At 41.8% G+C, this 16,885-nt stretch overlaps 1 protein-coding gene across 2 annotated transcripts in view; it reads right to left on the reverse strand.

Annotated features, from left to right (window-relative positions):
* Nucleotides 1–16,885, reverse strand: part of sugct (succinyl-CoA:glutarate-CoA transferase) — a 607,005-nt gene that overhangs the window by 559,120 nt on the left and 31,000 nt on the right. For both annotated transcript variants that reach the window (XM_041188972.1, XM_041188973.1), the window contains exons 2-4: nt 13,291–13,336; nt 13,122–13,195; nt 1,497–1,582 (exon numbers count right to left, since the gene is read on the reverse strand). In XM_041188972.1, coding sequence (XP_041044906.1) covers nt 1,497–1,582; nt 13,122–13,195; nt 13,291–13,336 — 206 coding nt within the window. The remainder of the gene's footprint in view (nt 1–1,496; nt 1,583–13,121; nt 13,196–13,290; nt 13,337–16,885) is intronic.

Genomic DNA, 16,885 nt, shown 5'->3' on the forward strand with positions numbered 1-16,885 from the left:
CAAGTTTAAAAATGATTACTGGCAATGGTCTACATGCCCATCACAATGACTGTTTCCATCTGACAAAAAGCACTTTTATTTTTAAACTCCTTCTGTGCTGTATCATTCCAGGAGTCTAATATTACAATGGTTTGCTACCAATATAACAAAGATATAGGTACCATCGTTACAAAGTCCATGATTTTATTATAACTGCAATTACTTTGAGTACAGAGACATTGAAATTCAAACAATCCTTAGATTAAATTAACACTGCTTTCAAATTTGATCATTCTAACCTGGCAAAATTGAGACCGAGAATAAATGGAAAAAATTAACAAAATAAATTTACATATCTAGTTTATTTAACAATCTAGTTTCCCCAATTAATAAAAAAATCAATTCATGTTTGACGGCTTAAATAACCCAAGATTATCAACCTGAAATGTTAACTCTCTCTCTCTCTCCACAGATACAGTCAGACCTGCTATGTCCAGTATTGTCTGCTTTTATTTCAGGTTTTCATAATCTGCGGTATTTTTTTAAATAAACAATTGAATATTGATTTAATAACCTTACTACACTTTATGCACTATTTAAGCACTTCTCAAGTCCAGCAGTAATATTTTTAAAGACAGTTAGTCCAAGTATTCACAAAAAATCCCTTCGTTTCCGGCACACCATTGATTCTTTTTCCCTCTCTTTTCCATAAGAAACATTTCAGAACATCCCTGTGCCCATTGGACTGGGGAATCACGGCGTGTTTGGAATGCTAAAATTAAATTGACTAAATCTACCTTATGTAAAATGGTGCACAATAAGTCACATGCTGCCAATGAACCATGGCTTGTTTGGCATTGTAGGAGTGATTCCGTACTCTCTCAGTATCACATACCTCATGTATCCTAACTTGCATTAAGTCCCATTCACCCATTACCCATGTATTCATTGACCAACAATGCCTCATTTTAAAATTCTTATCCTTGTTTTCAAACCTCTCCATGGCCTCATCCCATTCCTATCTCTGTAATCTCCTCCTGAACTACAGCCCTCTGTAATCTCTGTGGCCCTCCAATTCTGGCCTCTTGTCCGACCACTGGTGGCCATGCTTTCAGCTGCCTAGGTCCTAAGCTCTTGAATTCTCTCCCTAAGCCTCTTTGCCTCTCTACTTTTCTTTCCTCCTTTTAAGAAGGTCCTTAAAGCCTATCTTTTGGTCATCTGTTCTAATGTTCCCTGATGTGAATTGGTGTCAAATTTTGGTTGTACAACACTACCGTGAAGCAGGCTGGGACATTTTAACTATGCTAAGGGCACTCCATAAATACAAGTGTCTGTTGTTCCGCAATGCTTTGAACTAACATTTTAAGAATACAGGTCATGGGAAGTAGCCAGCACAGTCGTTGCAGTAACTGCCAATGCCTTGCAGATCTTTTGTTTTTTTGATTTATTAGGGTTGGGCTGGGGAAGGAGATAACAAATATCAAATGCGATTTACACTAAAATTATTTCAGTCTCACCTTTTTATTTCGATTTACACTAAGGAAGTAAGCGCTTTCTGTTCCCACAAACGGTGGGCCCCAAGCTCGAGTGTCATCGCCAGCACCTGAAACCAAGGGAATGATTTAAGATGATAAATTGAATTGTACAATATAAATTGTAGTTCCTTCTCCATTTATCACAATTACACAGAAATTAAATCCAAATCTCTGATGTGGGGTCACCCATGAACACACCTCATACACTACTTCATGTTCTCCCCATAATACACTACTCTTGATCACCCCACTCTTACTGACACTAGCTGACATCGTATGTCAGGAAAATGCTGAAATCTACTACAGTAAAATCTTTGTTATCCACCATGCTCAGGGAATTAAAAATCAAAATCCAATCAAAAATTAAAATCTAATCAAAAATAACAGTTACGTTACACTGGACACCAGACAAGTGTAGTAAATCTTTGTTCAGGTAATTTCATTGGTAAAACCTAAGAACAACTTTGCACATTTACAATCTATTGTTATTGCTATTAGTTTATTTTTAAGGAATGCATTATCTGAACACAAAGTGATAGGCTTTAAAAAAAAAAATCGAGCTTTCAGAAATTCTAGTTACTAAAGAAATTCCGGTTGGTAAAGTGCTAGATAACACAAAGTTTACTTTATTAAGAAATTCTTAACAATGCACTTAGTGTTAGGAGAAGTGCCTTTTTGAAGTGTGGCTTGCCAGAGTCATGTGACCTCTGATGTCATCATTGGCATATAAAGGTTTGAGCACAGAAGCCATTTCATCCACCACTTGGAACGTGGTGTCAGGAGTGTGCAGCTGAAATTGATTGGATTTTGATAGATATAAAAGAGCCAGCAGCCGTAAGAAACAGCAGAGAATCATTAAAACTTCAGTCTGCAACCCTATACCAGACACTGGCCACTGGGTAAGTAAGTATGTCACTGAATGTTCCAGTATGGGCTCTGATGGAGATGAAAACAGATTTGAAAATAAATTAGAAATTCTTCCAGTCTCAGTGGTAAAAGTATGAAATTGCCACAGAGTTAAACAAAAAACCTGAACAAACAAGAGTAGCAACTTGCTATCAGTGCTGGAGAAACAACGCTACAAGCTGTATTGCACGCCTAGACCTCACTGAGGAACATAAAAGCCAGTCTTGTAAAATTTTAGAGGCCTTAAAAATCCATTTTGAACCCTCTACCTATGTCATTTATGATTGGAAAATTTAGCACCACACATCATGTCCACACTATCCCCAGTCAAATGGAAAGGCTGTGAAAACTGCCAAAGGGATCATCAAAAAATAGAGTAGATCCAGCACAAGACAATCCCAGAGTGGGGAAATACGCCTACTGAAGGCATGGAAAATATTCCTGTTCAGTGACTAATGTTACGCTGCGCTCGAACTATTCTTCCAATAGCTAAAACACTACTGAAGCCAGAAGTGGTAACAGGGGTGAGTGACAAAATCAAAATGAAACATCAGAAAGCCAAATTTCACTTTGCTAAGGTTGCCAAATCATTGCCAAAGCTGAGAATTGAAGAGCCGGTCAAAGTGTAAATATTCAACGCTCTTGATAAAAATTAGCCCATTTGGCAACTTGGGACCTGTGTTGAGAAGTTGTCACCTCGATCATACATGATGAAAATGAATAATCAGATATATCATCATAACCGCAGACATATACGTGGAACTGGAGAAGCTGCTCCTTCACTGCAGACAGCTGATGAAGAAGATGTGGGTTCACAAGCCACACAAGAACTGAACAACCATCAGTCCCAGAGGTCAACCATTCCCCAACAAAAGCAATGGATCAGCAGCAACAATTACCATGGCAATGACATTCCCCAGGGAGATAGCATCACCTCAGGAATGAGCAGACACTAGACAAACAGCCAATAACAACCCACGCATGTACCATTAGAAGACCTGAATGCTTTAAAGGTTACATGTGCAAAGCTTATGTAAGGACAAATGTAAGTGGGTCGGACTAGAATGACCAGTTTTCTGTCTGTGCGTGATGACTTCCATTGTAGACCATGTATGTGCTTGAATTGCAACAGCAAATGATAGTGTATGTAGATTTTTATTTTCTTTTTATGAAACAGGGCTGTTTGGAGAAGTACAAATGTGCAATGCTATAGTCATGTGACCTCTGATGCCATCCTTGATGTATAAAGAATTGAGGGCAGAAGCCATTCCATCCACCACTTGGAACACTTAGAGCGGCCAGGGTGAGGAGTGAGGTCGACAAGCCATTAAGTATTTAGGACAGATTTTTTTAAATTAGCCATCTGAAAACAAATGGAGAAAGAAAGATTCAAGCGAGGCAGCTGAGAGGGCAGAAAATCCTTGCAGCCAAGTCAAACAACTTGCATTCATATGGTGCTTTTAATGTAATAATTGCCCCAAGGCACTTCACAGCAGTGTATAGAAACACCAGGGTCAGGTGACCAAAACCTCAGTCAAAGATGCAGGTTTTTAAAGAAGCTCAAGAACAAAGGACAGAGTTGGGGAGAGGCTTAGGGAGGGAATTCCAGATTTTCAGGCCTAGATGGCTGAAGGCACAGCCGCCATTGGTGATGCAAAGCGAATAGGGGATGCACAAGAGGCCAGAGTTGGAGAAATGCCGTTCTTGGAGGATCATAGGGCTAGAAGAGGTTACAGAGCTGGAGAGAATTTTAAACATTTTGATTAGTTTTTTTACATCAAAGCTTTAGTGGACTAGGAGCCATCATAAACAAGAGACCACAGGGGTGATAGATGAATGAGTCAGAATATAGCAGCAGAGTTTTGGATGAAATTAAGTTTACAAATAGGCAAATGGTAAGAAACCAGTCAAGAAAGCATCGGAATGGAGTCTGGAGGTAGCAAAAATATGGATTAGAGTTTCAGCAGCAGATATGCTGCTCTCACCTCTTCCTATCCCTCATTCCAGTCTCCTCACCCAAAGTCCCTCTGAACCTAGCCAGAATTGTTCCTGACATCCCCTATCCTAAAGTCATCCATGCCCACCATGACAGCTCTACTATGCCATTCGTAGTCCATTATGTCCCCAGCCCATGTCAAGCATCTGCCGCCTATATTTTTCTCTACCCACTAGTATTCTGATTAACTGTTTCTGTGCTTCCACTCCCACTGTACATGCCAACCATAATCGCAATCTCATTCCCCAAGGTAATTTAAATTCCTAATTTCAGCCAATCACTAATGTTTGCCCTACTGACGTACAATGTCCTGAAGTGTGACACATTGAACTCTCGATAGATGCAATACTATCAATTATGTTGAAAATTTTCCTAAGAAAATATGCTAGATAGTTCTGATCTTCTTTGTGCTTCACATTTCCGGTGAATATTGGAAGTGATTACTAAGGCTTTGATAGCTGGGAGCAACTTGAAAGAGATGTCTGCATACTCAGACACAGCTCTAACAGTTGAAATTCGCAGGAAAGGGCCCAAGTCTCTATTATGCTTCGCATCACTTACTTCTAGAACTTGCACTGGATCCCTTGAATACTTTTAGAATCAAATGACCGAAAGCTGAGGGTACAGGGAGTTGCATTTGGGAATTCAGGAATGGTCATTTTGGTGGGTAAGTATCTTTACAGGTGCACACACACACACAACTGTAGAGGAGAAACAAGCAGGAGAGAGAAAATGAGAGCACACCCACAGAAGTGGGGTAGAGAAAGAGACACACACATAAGAACATAAGAAATTGGAGCAGGAATAGGCCATTCAGCCCCTCAAGCTTGTCCCGCCATTCAATAAGATCATGGATGATCTGTCCCAGACCTCAACTCCTCTTTTGTGCCAGCTCTTCATAACCCTTAACTTCCTGATATTTCAAAAATCTATCTACCTTCTCTTTAAATATTTTCAGTGATCTAGCCTCCATAATTCCCTGGGGTAGAGAATTCCAGACATTCACTACACTCTGAAAGTGTCCCTTATTGTGTAACTATGTCCCCTGGTTCGAGATTCCTCCACTAGTGGTAACATCTTCTCAACATGTACCCTGTCAAGCCCCCTCGGAATCTTGTATGTTTCAATAAGACCACCCCTTATTCTTCTAAAATCTAATAAATAAAGGCCTAACCTGTTTAGCCACTCTTGATAAGTCATCCCAGGAATCAGCTTAGTGAATCTCTTTTGAATTGCCTCCAATGCCAGTATATCTTTTCCTAAATACGGGGACCAAAGCTGTACACAGTACTCCAGGTGCGGCCTCACCAAAACCCTGTACAGTTGTAACAACACTTACCTATTTTTAAACTCCAGCCCCCTAGCAATACAGGCCAAAATTCCATTTGCCTTCTTAATTACTTGCTGCATCTACATGCTAATTTTTTGTGTTTCATGCACAAGAACACCCAGATCCCTTTCTTTTGCACTTTTGTGGAGTCTCTCTCCATTTAAATAATAGTCTGCCTTTTGATTTTTCCTACAAAGTGCACGACCTCACACTTTCCTACATTAAACTCCAACTGCCAAGTTTTTGCCCACTCACTCAACCTGCCTATATCCCCTTGCAGATTCCTTATGTCCTCATCACAACATGTCCTCCCACCTATTTTTGTATCATCAACAAATGTGGATACATTACACTCTGCCCCCTCCTCCAAGTCATTAATATAGATAGTAAATAATTGAGGCCCTTGGACTGATCCTTGAGGCACTCCACTAGTTACATCTTTCCAACCTGAGAAAGACCCATTAATCCTGGCTCTCTGTCTTGTGTGTGTTAACCAATCCTCAATCCATGCTAATACATTACCACCAATACCATGCAATAACCTTTTGTGTGGCACCTTATCAAATGCCTTCTGGAAATCCAAATACACTACATCTACTAGTTCCCCATTATCAACTCTGCTTGTTATATCCTCAGAAAACTCCAGCAAATTTGTCAAACATGATTTCCCTTTCATAAAACCATGTTGACCCTTTTAACTGTGTTGAGCTTTTCTAAATATCCTGCTATTTCTTCCTTAATAATGGGCTCTAGCATTTTCCCAACGACATATGTTAGGCTGACTGGCCTATAGATTCCTGCTTTTTGTCTCCCTCCCTTTTTGAACAGGGGCATCACATCAGCGGTTTTCTAAACCGCTGGGACCCTCCCAGAATCCAAAGAGTTCTGGAATATTTCAACCAATGCCTCCAGTATCTCTGCAGCCACTTCCTTTAAAAGCATTGGATTCAGGGCATCAGATCCTAGCAACTTGTCAGCATTTAGTCCCATTAGTTTGTCAAATACTTTGTCCCTCATGATAGAGACTGTTACAACATCTTTCCTCCCATTAGCTCCTCGCTCATCTGATATCTTTGGAATGTTGATAGTGTCCTCCACCTTGAAGACCAATGCAAAATATTGGTTTAAATTATCTGCCATTTCCCTGTTCCCGTTATCAATTCTCTAGTCGCATACTCCAAGTGACTCACGCTCACTTTAGCAACTCCCTTTCTTTTTATATACCCATAGAGGCTCTTGCTGTTTGGTTTTATATTTCTTGCAAATTTACTTCCAGAATCAATTTTCTCTCTCTTTATTAGCCTTTTAGTCATCCGCTGCTGGTTCCTAAAAAAATTCCCAATCCTCTGGCCTACCACTAGTTTTCACTGCTTTGTATGCCTTAGTTTTTGATTGGATACTCTCCTTGCCCACCTTTGTTAACCACGGGTGGTTCATCCTTCACATCCAGTCCTTTTTGACCGGGATACATTGTTGCTGAGCATTATGAAATATTTTATTTAAATATTACATGTCTGTCACTGCTCATCCACTGACCTTCCACTTAGTCTATTTTCCCAGCCCGCTTTAGACAACTTTTTCTTCATACCACTGTAATTGCTCTTATTTAAGTTGAGGACACTGGTTTGAGACCCAAGTTGCTTGCCCTTAAACTGAATTTGAAATTCTACCAAATTATGTTCGTTACCCCCTAGAGGATCCTGAACTACGAGATCTCTTATTAGTCCTACCTCATTACACATTACTGGATCTAAAATAGCCTGTTCCCAGGTAGGTTCTGCAACGTATTGCTCTAAGAAACAATCCCTGATGCACTCTACAAATTTGTCTTCCATGCTACCCCTGCCAATCTGATTTGTCTTGTCAATATGCAGATTAAAATCATCCATGACAAATGTAATACCCTTCTTACATGCCTCCATTATTTCCTGATTTATACTTTGCCCTATAATGAAGCAACTCTTCAGGGGCCTATAGACAATGCCCACCCATTACTTCTTCCCCTTGCTATTCCTTATTTCGCACTGATATGTTCCTTTATTAAAAGAGGTGTCCTGCTATCCCACCACCTTTTCCTTTTTGCCTATTTTTCCAGAACGTCAAATACCCTTGAATATTGAGTTCCCAGGCTTGGTCACCCTGTAACCACGTCTCTGTATTAGCTATCGAGTCATTTTCATTTATTTCTATTTGTGCCGTCAACTCATCTATCTTGTTACAAATGCTGCGTGCATTCAGATAAAGAGCCTTCAGCTTTGACTTTTTACCATTATTACTCATTCTGGTTCTAATTCCTGCTGTGCTCTTCTGCTTATACTGTCTGCCCCTTCCTGTCAACTTTGATTATCATTCGCATCTTCACTACCCTGCACCTCTGCTCTCTCGTTTCTTTTTGATTTTCTAAAACTTCCCTTCAATTGAACCCTCTCCCCCACTAATTAGTTGCAGGTCCTATCTACAACCCTCATTATATGATTTGCCAGGACACTGGACCCAGCATTGTTGAAATGAAGCTCGTCCCAACGGAACAGCTCTCTCCTTCCCCAATACTGGTGCCAGTGTCCTATGAATCAGAACCCATTTCTCCCACACCAATCTTTGAGCCACGCATTTACCTCTCTAATCGTATTTACCCTATGCTAATTCGCACATGGCTCAGGTAGTAATCCGGAGATTATCACCTATGTGGTTCTGCTTTTTAATTTACCTCGTAGTTCCTCAGCAGAACCTTTTTCCTAGTCCTACCTATGCCATTGGTACTTACGTGGACCATGACAACTGGATCCTTCCCCTCCCACTCCAAGTTAAGTAGTATTTAGATGAGCACTTGAAATGCCATAGCATAAAGTGCTATGGGCCAAGTGCTGAAAAATGGGATTAGAATAGATAGGTGCTTGATGGCTGGCATGAACATGATGGGCCGAAGGGTTTGTTTCTGTGCTGTATAACTCTATGACTCTAAGTTTCTCTCCAGCCCAGAAGCAATGTCCTTAACCTTGGCACCAGGTAGGCAACACAGCCTTCGGGACTCTCTGTCTTTGCTGCAGAGAACAGTATCTATACCCCTAACTATGCTATCCCCTATTACTACTACATTTCTCTTTACTCCCCCCATTTGAATGGTGCTCTGTGCCACGCTGCTGTGGTCAGTTCGTTCATCCTCCCTGCAGTCTGTGCCCTCATCCACACTGGGATCAAGAACCGTGTACCTATTGGACAAGGGCACCAGCTGAGGCTCTTGCAAAGCTAAATTCTGGATCCACATACCTGCCTCACTCCTGTCTCTGACCATGGGCCAAATTTGATTAAATTAATCGAAGGGGTGTGACTGTCTCCTGAAACACACCAGATAACTCTCCCCTCCCTGATGTGTCACAGTGTCCGCAGCTCGGACTCCAGCTCATCAACTCTGAGCCGAAGTTCCTCGAGCAGCCAACACTTGTGCAGGTGTGGTCACCGTGGATCGCGCCGCCGTCCACCAGCCCCACATACTACAGCTGCAACACATCGCCGGCCCAGCCATCTCTATTTTATTTATTTAATTAATTTGAATGTTAAATATTTTAAAAGGGAACTTTTTAACTGTACTGAGGATGAGAGAAGGAAACACCACACATACTAAGGCAGTGCATTCCAAATCCTAATCACTTGCTGTATAAAAAGGGTTTCTTTCATGTTGTCATTGTTCTTTTTGCCAAGATAGAATGAAGAGATTGTGACCTCAACTCTGCACCCCCCATAACCCTTGGCTCCTTTGTCTATCAAAAACTTAGCTAACTCAGCCTTGAATAAATTCAATGACCCAACCTCCACCCAACCTCCACTGCTCTATGAAAGAAAAAGTACACAGGACTAAAGCTGAAAGGAAAGACAAACACACTCAGGAGTGGAGGGGAGAGACTGAGAGAACATAGGACTTAGGAGCAGGAATAGGCCATTCAGCCCTTTAAGCCTGCTCTGCCATTCGATAAGATCATAGCTGATCTGATTTTGATCTCAACTCTGCCTTCCTATCTGTACCCCCCCCCCATAACCCTTAGCTCCCTTGTCTATCAAAAATTTATTTAACTCAACATTGAATAAATTCAATGAGCCTCCACTGCTCTCTGAGGAAAAGAATTCCACAGACTAATGACCCTCAGAGAAAAAGGAATTTCTTCATCCCCATCTTAAAAGGGAGACCTCTTACTTATAAACTGTATCCCCTAGTTCTAGTCCCTCCCTCAAGAGTAAACGTCCACCTGGTATCCACCCTATCAAGTCCCCTCAGGATCTTATATGTTTCAATTAGAGCACCTCTCATTCTTCTAAACTCCACTGGATATAGGTCCAGTTTGCTCAACCTTTCCTTAAAAGATAAACTCTTCATCCCAGGAATGAGTCTAGTGAGCCTTCTCTGAACTGCTTCTAATGCAATTGTATCCTTTTTCAAATAAGGAGACCGAAACTGCAGAGAGAACTCCAGATATGGTCTCACTAAGGCCCTGTACAGCTGCAGTAAAATTTCCCTACTTTGGCATTCCATTCCCTTTGCAATAAACGCCAACATTCCATTTGCCTTCTTAATCACTTCCTGTACCTGCATACTAATTTTTGTGACTCATGTACCAGGGCACCCAGATCCCTCTGTGCCACCAAGTTCTGCAAACTCTCTCTCAATTTAAATGGTATACTGCCTTTCTATTCTTCCTACCAAAGTGGACAAATTCATATTTTCCCACATACTCCATCTGCCAAATTTTTGCCCACTCACTTAACCTATCTATATCCCTTTACAGACACTGCACCTCCTCTTGACAACTTACTATCCTACCTAGCTTGGTGTCATCAGCAAATTTGGCTACCATATATTTGGTCACTTCATCCAAGTTACTGATATAGGTTGTAAATAGTTGAGGTCCCACCAATCCCTGTGGCACTCCACTAGTTACAGGTTGCCAACCCAAAAATGGCTCATTTATCTCTGCTTTCTGCTTCTTGTTAGCTACCCAATCCGTTATTCAAGCTAATATGTTACCCCCTACACCATGACTCTTAATTTTTGCAGTAACTTTGATGTGGCTTTCTAACTGCTTTCTAACTTTCTCGGCCTTCAGGAAGTGGTCATACTCTGCTACTGGAGAAGCAGCTAGTTATTTGGTGAGTATCTGGTAAGCGACTAAGGTTTATTCTATTCCTAAGGTTCAAAATAGTCCAGCAACTGTGGTAAGGTTAATTAAATATATTTAAATGCCTTAACAAATACCTTTTGGAAATCCAAGTACACCACATCTATGGGTTCCCTTTTATCCACCCTGCTTGTTACTTTCTCAAAGAACTCTAATAAATTAGTCAAATATGATGTCCCTTTCACAAAACAAGGTTCACTCTGCCTGATCCTCTTGCTATAACCTCCGTAATAATGGATTGTTACAATTTCCCTATGACAGATGTTAGGCTAACTGGCCTATGCTGTCCTGCTTCCTGCCCCCTTTCTTTCTTGAATAAAGGTATTAGTTACATTTGCTATTTTCCCATTGGGACCTTTCCAGAATCTAAGGAGTTCTAGGAGGTTATAGCCAATGCCTCTACTACCTTTGCAGCCACTTCTTTCAGGCCGTAGGACGCAGGCCATCAGGTCCTGGGGACGTGTCAGCCTTTAGGGCCAATAGCTTACCCCATACCTTTTCCCTGGTGATGGTGATGGTTTTAAGTTCTTCCCTCCCTTTCACTTCTTGATTTTCAAGTACCTTTGTGAAGTTTTCTAAGTCTTCTACAATGAAGGCATACATAAAATACCAGTTCAACAGTTCTGCCATTTCCTTGTTTTCCATTAATGAAGCCTCAGGCTCATTCTCTAGAGGACCAACACTCACTTTACTCTTTTCCTGTTTGAATACTTGTAGAAACTCTTACGATGAGTTTTTATATTTCTAGCTAATTTCTCTCATACTCTAATTTCTCCCCCTTCATTATTTTTTAAGTCATTCTTCGCTGGTTCTCAAAATCTCTTCTTAAAAACTGACCTACCCTTAATCTTTGCAGATCTGTACAGTGTTTCTTTAAGAGGCGCATGATAAGTGAGTGGACACTTTGGCCTGAGTGAGACAGAGACCAAGTGAGTATACTTGGGAATTTGGTTCAAGTGGGAATTCAGTGCACAGGAGGAAAGAGGTGCAAAAGGTGTGTTTAGATGAGGTGTGAATGGCTGAATAGCAGCTGTCTAAAACCATAGTAAAGGGAAGAACAAAGAAACTAGAGAAAACCAAATTAGCCAAAAGAAAACATGAAACAAAGTGGAGGCAAAGGTTATGATCGAAAATTGTTGAGCTCAGCGTTGAATCCAGAAGGCTACAGAATACCAAGTCAGAAGATGAGATGCTGTTTCTCAAGCTTGGGTTGAGTTTCATTGGGATACTGTAGCAGGCCATGGATAGAAAAGTCACAGTGGGAGCACTGTCATTGAAATGACAAGCAATGGGCATCTCAGGGTCATGCTTGCAGACTAAATGGAGGTGTTCTGCGGGTGTCCCCAGTCTGCCTTTTATCTCCTAACATAGACAAGACCATACTGTGAGCAATGAATACAGTATGCTACATTGGGACCTTGGAGGGTGAGAAGTGAGGAGCTAAAAGGGCAGGTGTTGCATCTCATACACTTGAATGGAAAAGTGCCATAGGAAAGAAAGGGGGTGTTAGGGGTGACTGAGGAGTGGACTAGGTGTTGAGGAGGAAACTGTCCCTTCTCTAAGGATAGGAGAGGGGCAGATGTGTCTGATAATGGCATCACTTTGGAGATGGCAGAAATGGCAGAGAACGATCCGCTGAATACGGAGGCTGTAGGGTGAAAGTGAGGACAAGGGGAACCCTATCATGGTTCTGGGAGGGAGGAGAAGGGGTGCAAGCAGAAGTGCTTGAAATGGATCGGACATGGTGGACCATGCTGGTTGTTTTGATTTCAAATTTCCATCTGCAGCATCTTGATTTTGTATTTGTGATTGATGAATAACTGTTAGCCAGGGCATCAGGGAGATCGCCCTGCTCTTCTTCAAATACTGTTACAGGATCTTTTATCTCCAACTGAGAAAGCAGCTGGGGCCTTGGTTTAGGCTCATCCAAAAGACGATACCTCCAACAGTGCAACACTCCATCAGTACGGCACTAAAGTCTCAGCTGGGATTTTGTGCTCAAGTCTCATTAATGGGACTTACATTTTTTTGAATCAAAGGAGAGAGTGCTACACTCATCCCAAACTGACAATTAAAATGATTCCCATAGGAACTCAGCTCTACCAAAAAAGAATTTAAAATCTATCAAACATACATCTATTATCAATTCTGTGTTTCAATGAAACTAAAAGCTTATGTTCTCTAATCCAATTTGAGCAATCTATTACCTGGTCTTTCTACTTTGATAATTTCTGCACCCAGATCTCCCAAGATCATTGAGGCAAAGGGTCCTGCTAACACCCTGTTTGGAATAAAGAATGGAAACAATCGGTTACATTCACATTTGTTAAATTCTCACCTGATGGAGCTCTTTTACATAACTGAACTTGAATTTACCTTGTGAGATCTAGGATTTTAACTCCTTCCAATGGTTTTACATTTCCTGAAAACCAACACAGAAGTGTTACAGCTCATCGTCAAAAAATCACAAATTCAACTTAAAACCACATAATACAGATTTAAAACAGAAGGGCCACATTGATCAGTTACAGACTGTCAGCTTTGACTGGTCTACAAAATTGTGACAATGGAAGTCTGCAGCAAGATCTCAGTATAGTGCTGATACCACCATTAAAGGATGATGTTTTCCTATAACTGGCATATCTAGAGTGTAGACTTGTAAACACTAGTGTCCATGGGGAATTTTATTTAGATTTGGCACAATTATTTTGTACCTTCATGATGAAGCTGTGCACTACCTATCTTGAAATGAAGGCACCAGTCACAAGCCTAGGTTATGAATCAGGGAAACTCAAGACATTGAGTAATGGCATCATTGTGACAGCTTTTATGTAATTGTCCCCTTTCTCCTATTTTACAAATGATGGTTATTTTCCACAGAAGGAACATAACTAACAATTGTAGCAAAATAAACGCATATATTTCAAATTCTCCAAGATTGGGAAGGAGTTTTCTATATGGATTAGGATTTCAAGATGTCCAATGTAGAAATTAAGATTTTCTCTTGTTATTGACACTCCATATCTCAGGAGCCTGAAACAGTCATGCTCACCAGAGGAAGAATATGGCCCTTTAGACTTAGATGTGACGCACAATCTGACAATGATCTGCTGAATTGCTAACTTCACTGCTGACGAATGCAATTAATCTTCTGTTAGGTGGTGAACTTTGTTCTAAACTGGAAAACCAGTTGATGAAGGATAGTGCTGGAACCAATCTTTATTCAGTCTTACATTCATTTAGCTAAACATTACAAGCAAAAACCTCCTAACTCAGCCACACCATAGCTTTATAGCAACTTTGATAACATGTCCCATTGTTGCCTCTTAGGATTGGCCAAACAGATCCGATTCCCACCAGTCTGCAAAAACATAGGATACATTATACTCTGTGTCTGGCAGAACAGATGCTTTCAAGTCTCCCACTTTAACACACAACTGTTTAGACTTACCACTAGCTTAATTCTATCCATGTATAAACTGCTGTCTATTCATTGCCACAATGTGATCTACTGAAGCGTGTGGAGTACGATGGAAACTGGGGAGATAATAATTCTCTCAATATGATGAAATTCAGGTACATTTGAAAGCCTCGGGCATGGTTTCAGAACAATCCTATACTCACTGCAAAGTAGTATGGTGGACTGGTTGGCTAGCCTGAAATTATGAACTTTTGTCAATAAAGTTGTCAACAAAATGGGTGTACATACAAAAATGTTAAATTTTAATACATGAAGAGATTTAAAGAGAGGTTTCTAAATTTTATTTCAATTCTATTCAGGAAAATGTTTGATCCCACCCTGGTGTAGATGTATTTTCCCTGTTATAAATCGCAAAATTGGTTGCAGTGTCCTCTACCCACAGAATACGTAGCAGCAAATCACCAAGTCTTCTTCAACAACTTCCAAGCCTATGACCTCTACCACTTAGAAGGACAAGGTCAGTCAGTTCATCAGTACATTATCACATCCATGTTCCCCCCTCCAAGTCTCACACTATCCCACTTGGACATATATCCCTGTTCCATCATCATCGCTTGAACAGAATCCTGGATTGCACAATCTAACAGTACTGTGGGAGTACCTTCCCCACAAAGACTGCAGCGGTTCAAGATGGTTCAGTCTTTTCAATGATAATGAGGGATCAGCAATAAATGCTGACCTTGCTAGTATTGCCCATTTCCCAAGAATGAACCAAAAACAAAGAGAATACTATCCTATGGAAAAGTTAACATCTGTGGCATGCACTAATAATGAACTAGACTAGAAGTGATTGGAAATAAAAACAGAATTACCTGGAAAAACTGAGGTCTGGCAGCATCGGCGGAGAAGAAAAGAGTTGACGTTTCGAGTCCTCATGACCCTTCAACAGAACTATGTGAATCCAAGGAGAGGGGTGAAATATAAGCTGGTTTAAGGAGGGGGGTGGTTGCAGGGACAAGCAAGCAGTGATGGGAGCAGATCATCAAAAGATGTCACAGACAAAAGAACAAAAGAACACAGAGGTGTTGAAGTTGGTGATATTATCTAAACGAATGTGCTAATTAAGAATGGATGGTAGGGCACTCAAGGTATAGCTCTAGTGGGGGGTGGGGGGAGCATAAAAGATTTAAAAATAATGGAAATAGGTGGGAAAAGAAAAATCTATATAATTTATTGGAAAAAACAAAAGGAAGGGGGAAGAAACAGAAAGGGGATGGGGATGGAGGAGGGAGTTCAAGACCTAAAGTTGTTGAATTCAATATTCAGTCCAGAAGGCTGTAAAGTGCCTAGTCGGAAGATGAGGTGCTGTTCCTCCAGTTTGCGTTGGGCTTCACTGGAACAATGCAGCAAGCCAAGGACAGACATGTGGGCAAGAGAGCAGGGTGGAGTGTTAAAATGGAAAGCGAAAGGGAGGTTTGGGTTATTCTTGCGGACAGACCACAGGTGTTCTGCAAAGCGGTCGCCCAGTTTACGTTTGGTCTCTCCAATGTAGAGGAGACTGCATTGGGAGCAACAAATACAGTAGACTAAGTTGGGGGAAATGCAAGTGAAATGCTGCTTCACTTGAAAGGAGTGTTTGGGCCCTTGTATGGTGAGGAGAGAGGAAGTGAAGGGGCAGGTGTTACATCTTTTGCGTGGGGCATGGGGAGGTGCCATAGGTGGGGGTTGTGGAGTAGGGGATGATGGTGGAGTGGACCAGGGTTTCCAGAGGGAACGATCCCTACGGAATGCCGACAGGGGGGGTGAAGGGAAGATGTGTTTGGAAGTGGCATCATGCTGGAGTTGGCGGAAATGGCGGAGGATGATCCTTTGAATGCGGAGGCTGGTGGGGTGATAAGTGAGGATAAGGGAGACCCTATCATGTTTCTGGGAGGGAGGAGAAGGCGTGAGGGTGGATGCGCGGGAGATGGGCCGGACACGGTTGAGGGCCCTGTTAACGACTGTGGGTGGAAAACCTCGGTTAAGGAAGAAGGAGGACATGTCAGAGGAACTGTTTTTGATGCTACCTTCACAAACAGTTCCTCTGACATGTCCTCCTTCTTCCTTAACCGAGGTTTTCCACCAACGATCGTTGACAGGGCCCTCAACCGTGTCCGGCCCATCTCCCGCGCATCCGCCCTCACGCCTTCTTCTCCCTCCCAGAAAAATGATAGGGTCCCCCTTGTCCTCACTTATCACCCCATCAGCCTCCGCATTCAAAGGATCATCCTCCGCCATTTCCTCCCACTCCAGCATGATGCCACTACCAAACACATCTTCCCTTCACCCGCCCCTGTCAGCATTCCGTAGGGATCGTTCCCTCCGGGACACCCTGGTCCACTCCTCCATCACCCCCTACTCCTCAAACCCCACCTATGGCACCTCCCCATGCCCCACGCAAAAGATGTAACACCTGCCCCTTCACTTCCTCTCTCCTCACCGTCCAAGGGCCCAAACACTCCTTTCAAGTGAGGCAGCATTTCACTTGCATTTCCCCCAACTTAGTCTACT

The sequence above is a fragment of the Carcharodon carcharias genome, chromosome 6 (genome assembly GCF_017639515.1).
Source record: "Carcharodon carcharias isolate sCarCar2 chromosome 6, sCarCar2.pri, whole genome shotgun sequence".
Classification (NCBI taxonomy): Eukaryota; Metazoa; Chordata; class Chondrichthyes; order Lamniformes; family Lamnidae; genus Carcharodon; species Carcharodon carcharias.